General features: G+C 44.4%; 2 protein-coding genes across 2 annotated transcripts in view; both read left to right on the top strand.

Moving 5' to 3' along the window:
* Positions 1-7022, top strand: part of LOC147023568 (troponin C, skeletal muscle-like) — a 156959-nt gene that overhangs the window by 34189 nt on the left and 115748 nt on the right. The window lies entirely within an intron of this gene.
* Positions 1-7022, top strand: part of LOC147023570 (troponin C, skeletal muscle-like) — a 66403-nt gene that overhangs the window by 34244 nt on the left and 25137 nt on the right. Inside the window, exon 5 of the mRNA XM_085889074.1 lies at positions 4379-4515. Within this exon, the coding sequence (XP_085745200.1) occupies positions 4379-4515 (137 nt within the window). The remainder of the gene's footprint in view (positions 1-4378; positions 4516-7022) is intronic.

Here is a 7022-nt window from a genome sequence, read left to right as displayed (position 1 = left end):
AGAAGGGAAAGGGTACTGACATGGAGGGGCTTGACACCATGAATGGATCTGAAGGGGACATTATTGTCGCGTGTGCACAACCTCTGCAAAATGGATGCCTCAGGCAGCTTCCCGGCTAGCGAAATAATACTAATCCTGAGAGAAGAAAGGCAGCTTCCCAGCTAGCCTCTTGTGCTAGTTATGATGCTTATGAGAGAAAAAAAGGAAGCTTCCTGAGCAGCCTCCAATGCAATTTGAAGCGTGAACTCCTCGAGAATATAGGCAGCAGCTCACATTATTTATCTTATGATCTCAAGAGCTGAAATCAAGTCATTATAAAAAGGAAGGAATGATAGGAATGATTCAACAGGATTACGATGATGATGACGATGACGATGACGATGAAGAAGTACCATGCAAAATACAGAGAGGAAATAAGAGCTTTCAGGAAAGGAAGGTTTGTATTTGCAGAGCCTAAACATGCCGTAAAATAACTGCATGTGAAGGCAATGTGGCATCATCTCTTGGATGATAATTTAGCAAGGGTTCAGCTAATGGAAGCTTTTAAGAGACAGTACAAGATTACAACAAAGAAACTGCGTTGAGTCATGATCAAAACTGTCTGTGGAATAGCAGCTAAAAGATTGCTTAACAAAGCCTTGCAACTGCACAAAGAGCACGCTGGTGCTTTGTTCAAGACCACAAGAAGAGTCCATAGCCTCGACATTATCGGGCCAGATGATATTGAGGAAGAGTGTCACACTGCTTCCTCTGAGCCTTAGGATTATGACTCGGCCTATATCAGCCTGCAGAGAAATCCTTTACCATTCTCATTGATGCAAATATCAGAGGAATAGTTGCTAAAGAAATGAGCAAGTCAGAAATTGAAAGTACTTGTACAAAAGGAAACAGCAGCCAGTGATATGGAACTATTGTACTGTAGAGAACTGCTAAGTAGTTGGTGAAGCAGAAGTAGATGCCGTTGTTAAACCCAAACTGGCATTTCAAAAAACCATGCAAAAGTTGAGAACTGCCAATTAGATGCATGTGTAATGGGTTTCCGAATGAACACAACACCACAGTTGCTCGGAGAGACGTTGACAGTGACGTCATAGAGTTAGGTCACTCCTTGGTTTGTTTCAATGATGGAGGATGTTGTAGTCATGGTCATACTGTTACGAATCTAGAAGCCTTGTGCACACAGACATTCCGGTCCCCATAGCTGTTATTTTGATAAGTAAATGTGTATAGATAGCTCCCTTTCCCTTGTTTAATGGGAAATTAAATGTTCATGCGCTGTAGAGTTATTTTGATAGTCAGGGTTTTCATTTATTTTTACATCCACACCATCTTCGCTCTCACAGCAACAACACTCTGCTTGCGGCATTCTTTGCGCGCTCGCTGGGCGGAGTCTAACGTCGGCATGGCGTCCCTCCTTCGCCAATCAGCAAGGAGCGGACGTCTCACCCTCCCCATTTCCGACTCAACACGATCGGCATTAAGCACGCGGCCAGAGGTGGAGGTGGGTGGAGCCACAACCGCCTCCGCTCGGGACTCTGCCCAGAACTGTGGGAGTTGCCCCGCCTACCGTGCGTCTGTCCAATGGACGGCGGCCAGGGAATCGCACGATGGTTACGGCCAATCAGGAGGCGAGTGGTGAGGAAAAGAGGCCCCTCCCTCCGAGAGAAAAAAGGTTGGTGATTTTTGGACGAGGGGGAAGATTGATCTCGTCCTGTCGCCGGGGTCTGCTCTCATCTCGTCCTGTCGCTGGAGTCTGGTTCTCCGTCTGCTCGAGAGCTGAACTTATCTCGCTGGTGCTGGGCTGGTTATATCTCGACGCCGGTCTGGTTCGCTCGTCTCGTCGAAGACCGCACGAGGTGGGAAGATCCCTTTCGTTTCTTTTGGGTGTGCGTCTGTCTGTGGGCCTGTCTTTAAGTCGGAACTGTTAAGTGCTCTTTTTGCTTTTGCTGTAAATTATTTGCATTTCTTATAGTCGGATAACTCTGCTCCTTGCGTGCTCCCCTCTTCCCCCCATTGTAAATAAATCCCCTGTTAAATGTATCAGCTCGTTTCTGTGTTTTCTTCATTGGTTTAATGCTGTGCGTGTTGGAAGAATTAAAGAAGGCCGTTGTTGCCGTAGTTGTGTGCATTTGGGACCGACGGAACCTCGGTAACCATCCGCTCGGGTTACGCACAGGTCGAGCCCGGAAACGACTCGTCCCGTTCGAGTTCCCTCGAGGGTGTGAATACTCGGTAGTTCGCCATGTGGGCCTCCAGATATTTTGAAGTTTGGCAAATAACCGTGTACCACGCGGTTTATTTATCGATGATTCACGGTCCTGCAAGGGACCCGTACCCTCGGAGTTTTCCAAAAGGTACGATCTAGATTCCGGGTGTTCGGTAGAGTCGACCCTAATGCTCCACCGAGCAGTCATGCTCGCAACCGATGTGCGGCTCCACAACAATACTTCGTATACGAGCTCAGGCTCGCCCTGTATTTGTTCTGTACAATGGAATGCTGATGCAGCCGCATTTGGCGATGGTGCTACCGATAGCTCACGTACTCTTTGCGAACAACACCATGGGATCTTTAACGTCCTCTCATGGATGATGGCAGACGGGACACCCAGTCCGAGACAGCACACTCGCCCCACTTGTGAGACACCGGAATGACAGTTTGTAGCAGTGCCGAGTTACAAGCCCAGGCCAGACGGCTCAGAGGAGAGTGTGCCTTCCTCAAGGTCATCCTGCCAGCCCCAGAAACAATAAACAAGACTTTCAAAATGACATATGAATGCTAAATGAGGCCTTTGCGCACGTCCTGTGTGGTTTACACTGACTCGGTTGTTCTTGCCGAGTACGTTTAACCTGTCATTCCTAGTGCCAAATCTGTGACTAAAATCTTTCAAACATAATTTTCAGCATTTAGATGAAAGAGTGGAAGGTTCAAAATGGTTAACCGTAATCATTGTTCTGTTCATCAAATTAGGAATACGAGAAATATCCATGGATTAGAGGTGTCAGGTTCTTACCAAATCGACAAGCTGGTGTATGCGGTGGATATAACACCCCCCCCACCACCCCAACACCCCCCTCCCACACACACCCACACACACACCACCCACACACACACACCACCCACACACACACACCACCCACACACACACACACACACACACACACACACACACACACACACGGATGCTTCACCTTTTGGCAATAGATGCAAGAATCTCATATATTTTTTCATGTGGCCGCAGAACCAAACAAACAATATTTATAACAGCTCTCACAGTGCCCCTCGCTCCCCCTTCCCTCACTCCGAACATGATGAATAGTAAATATTATCATTTGAACATTACCTTGTGCAATCACAAGTCCGAGATATGTCCTTCCCATTTGTGTTCAGAAGCCCCTAATCCAGATGCACAGTCCATTCACTGGTTGAGATCCATTGGGGGGGTTTGTGTAGCACACGCCCATCCACTCGGGCCTTGCACTTACCCACATGGTCAGAAGTTTGTTTTGTGAGCAGCAGCACATTTGACGAGTTGAGAAAGTATTTCGTTGCGCCGAGACACGGTGCTTTCTCTCAAGAACTTTTCCAAATATTTTTCACTTCTTTCAGAGCTTTGTGAGCCATTCCAGGTAAGAATCCTAATCCCGGACACGTTATGCGTTTTATTTCACCCCGAACACAGAAATTTCCTGGGGTATCTATGCACGTGCACTTCCCATTCTGGGGTACATTATGTCATTTTGAAAGTCACGTATTTTATGAAGATGTCGATGTGGGAGGGAGTTGTACATTTGTAGTGTGGGTTGGTGTAATTGCGTCTGGTATTTGTTGTGGGATTGAGATGGAAATGCATCAAAATATGTTATCTTTGACATGCACAAACAAATGCTGGAAGACAGGTTGGCAAGCTTGGCCTTCCAACCAAAGTACAACACACTCATTTATGCAGTGCCCTGCTTGTGAAGCATAGGCATGGAAATTTATCGTTTGATCCTTTGAACCTATCTGTACCTCTGAGCTACCTTGCCAGCCTGAAAAAAGGATGACACAAGAGAGAAAGGTGGGTTGTGGAGTGTGGGAAAACTGGAATGAGAAAACAAACGTTTGGAAGGAGACAGGAGTAACAAGGGATGGGAAGAGATACGAAGCAGACAGCAAGCAAAAGCATAATTAACAGTCCACCATATTTCATTTATGTATCGAGTCATTACCAATATCTCATCGTTATTTTAAATTTCTCGGAAACATAATTTCTTATTCAATAATCCCTGTTCACTGTGTCAAGGAAAGTAAAATATATTAAAAAAAAAATCATCTTTAACTCACTCCATTATATTGAGCTATGGAGGTGATCAGTGAATAATGTTACTCCCTCCACAGAAATGCTGATGGGTTCATTGACCACGACGATCTGAAGGAATTCCTGATGAGCATAGGTGAAAGCGTCACAGTTGAAGAGGTGGACGAGATTCTCGCTGAAAGAGATCGAAACAAGAATGGAAAATTGGACTTTGACGGTATGGAAAACAGAACTTTGAAGCCTGTGAAGTGCTAATTGTCAGAAGAGGGGTGGATGAGGCAATCAGGGATTACCTATCCATATAATACACTTGTCAGTCAGTCTCTCTGTTGCTCCTTCACATATCGCAAGATTGGGAATTGAATGTTGTTTCATTTTTATTTAATTTCAACTATATATACATGTGTATATATAAAAATATATATATATATATATATATATATATATATATATATATATATATATATATATATATATATATATATATATATATATATATATAAAAATATATATATATATATTAGGGTGTTTCACTCATGGTGGTAAAAAAATGAAATTTGTTGAAAATTGTCAGAAGGGGTGTCCCCTTGTTTCTTATGACCCATAAATATTTTAGGCAAATATTTGGTTTGATTCGTCAATATTTACTGGTCCCACAGTTGGACAAGATTCCACATTTCAAGTGAAACTTCGAAAAAATCAAATGGAGGAGAAGACAAAAAATTGCAACGAACGTTTATTGAACTGAAAATTAACAAAAGAATTTATGAAAAAGAAATGTAGAACAATTATGCAAGTAGAGCAGGGCACTCAAATCGTTGGGCTCAAGGAGCTCGAGGGAACTTAGCAGTCACTCCAGCCTTTGTTCTCTTGACGGTCTTGTGGTTGTGATGAACAACTTTGAGGAGGAACTGCTTCTGCTGCTTGTCTTCGGTCCGGGCTTGGAGTTTTTGTATCAGTGCCACTCCTCTCTCTGCTGCATCATTGGTGACCTGCAGGCCTCGGACGGTGGCTCGAGTTCGTGGATCTTGCAAAACATCTTCCACGTTATGGGTAGTGACCATCCTCCCAGCAAAGATCCCAATGGCCTCTAGTGTTCGCCCTGTTACCAATTTTGAAAGACCGTCAGGTAGAGTGAAGTTCTTCTTTTCAAGTCTCTTGAGTGCTTTCGAGGTTGCTGGATGGCTTAGGTTCTTGACGATGGCCGCCCGGTCATCAGGAGACACTCGTTCGTCGAAGAAGGCTCGGGCCACTCCTTGCTCTGAGAGGTACCAGAGGTGCCTTTGGAGGGCCTTCTCTGCCGTTGACCCGAGTTCTCTATCCACAAACACCTGGAGAATCGCCAAGAACTCCAGGTCATTCTTCGGTGCACAGTTTGGGACAGCTGCCTCATGCCAGAATCTGATGAAACGGGCCAGTCGTCGGACTCCGCGTTTTTCCGAACTCGTCAGCTCCAGTTGTTGCAAAAACAGGGCAATCTTCAGGATATAAATAGCCTTTGCCATCCATCTTGCCTGATGGTAGACTCCAGGGGCCCTAAATCGAGGCAAATCTCCGCTCCATCCTCCGAGGTAGAGAAGAGAGAGAGCTGAAGGAGTTCGAAATAGTCCTCTGTTGGGTGGGCTGCATCATGGATGACTCTCCTGAGGAAGTCTATCATCTTCAGCCTTTGTGATTCGCTCCACTCATCCAGGGGTTGTTCGTCGCTGAGGGTACCGGCAGATGTCTTGTCCAAGACGTCCCATTTTCCTCGGAATCGTTTGAAGAGGGGAATGTCGGGACCTGGGGGAGAGCCGAAGAGGAGTTCAGAGGTGCTCTTCAGTACCACCTCATGAATGTGATGTCGGCATGCCAGCCAAAGAAGAGGTCTTCCAAGGGACTGTTCAATTATGGTGCAGGCTCCGCTAATCATGCCACTGTTGGACGCAGTCGTATCAAATGAGAGACCGATGATCTTGTCAGCAATCTGATATGTGTCCAGCAGCCGAAGAACGGTATCTGCTATCGACATATCGGTATTGCTATCGACATATCGATATGCAATTATCGACATAGCTGACTAAGGGAACCTGTATGTTGTGTGCAATTGAATTCCAAATTCATAACAATATTTAAAGTTCATGATAGACGCTCTCAAAAGGCACCATACATGTGCTCAGTATTTAAAGAGATCCGGATCTTGTCTATACAAGAGCTGAGGCCAAGAGATTAAGGTTTTGTCTTCACAAAAAGAAGAACAAGAAGAAGATGAACAACACCGAGCTCTCTATGAGCAGCGTTCGCCACGCGAGACGCTGCTAAAAACGTCAACATACCATTCAAAAGTGTACGACCTGTTAACACGGTCCCATTTCGCTAAGATTTTGCATGATGCACTTTTTATAGGAAAAGTTCAAAGGCAAACCTGTGCTGATAAAATTATTGCACTTCAGAAAAAATGAAACACCCTAATATATATATATATATATATATATATATATATATATATATATATATATATATATATATATATATATATATATATAGATACACTAGTAAAGGTGCCCGTCTTCGATGGGCGTCACTGGCAACTATGGTAAAAGACAGATGGCACAAATGTATTTTAAACAATATATTATATCATTTTTATCCATTGATTTATGGGGATGTTCAATATCACTGTTAGGTTCAAGGCTCGGGCTTGGACTTGGGGGGATGCTTGCAACAGAATTTTCATCAGAGGAG

The sequence above is a fragment of the Eptatretus burgeri genome, chromosome 7 (genome assembly GCF_056783735.1).
Source record: "Eptatretus burgeri isolate ZD-2024b chromosome 7, Ebu_testis_v1, whole genome shotgun sequence".
NCBI lineage: Eukaryota > Metazoa > Chordata > Myxini > Myxiniformes > Myxinidae > Eptatretus > Eptatretus burgeri.
The sequence above is the reverse complement of the archived record's forward strand: the minus strand, read 5'-3'. Positions and strand labels throughout refer to the sequence as shown.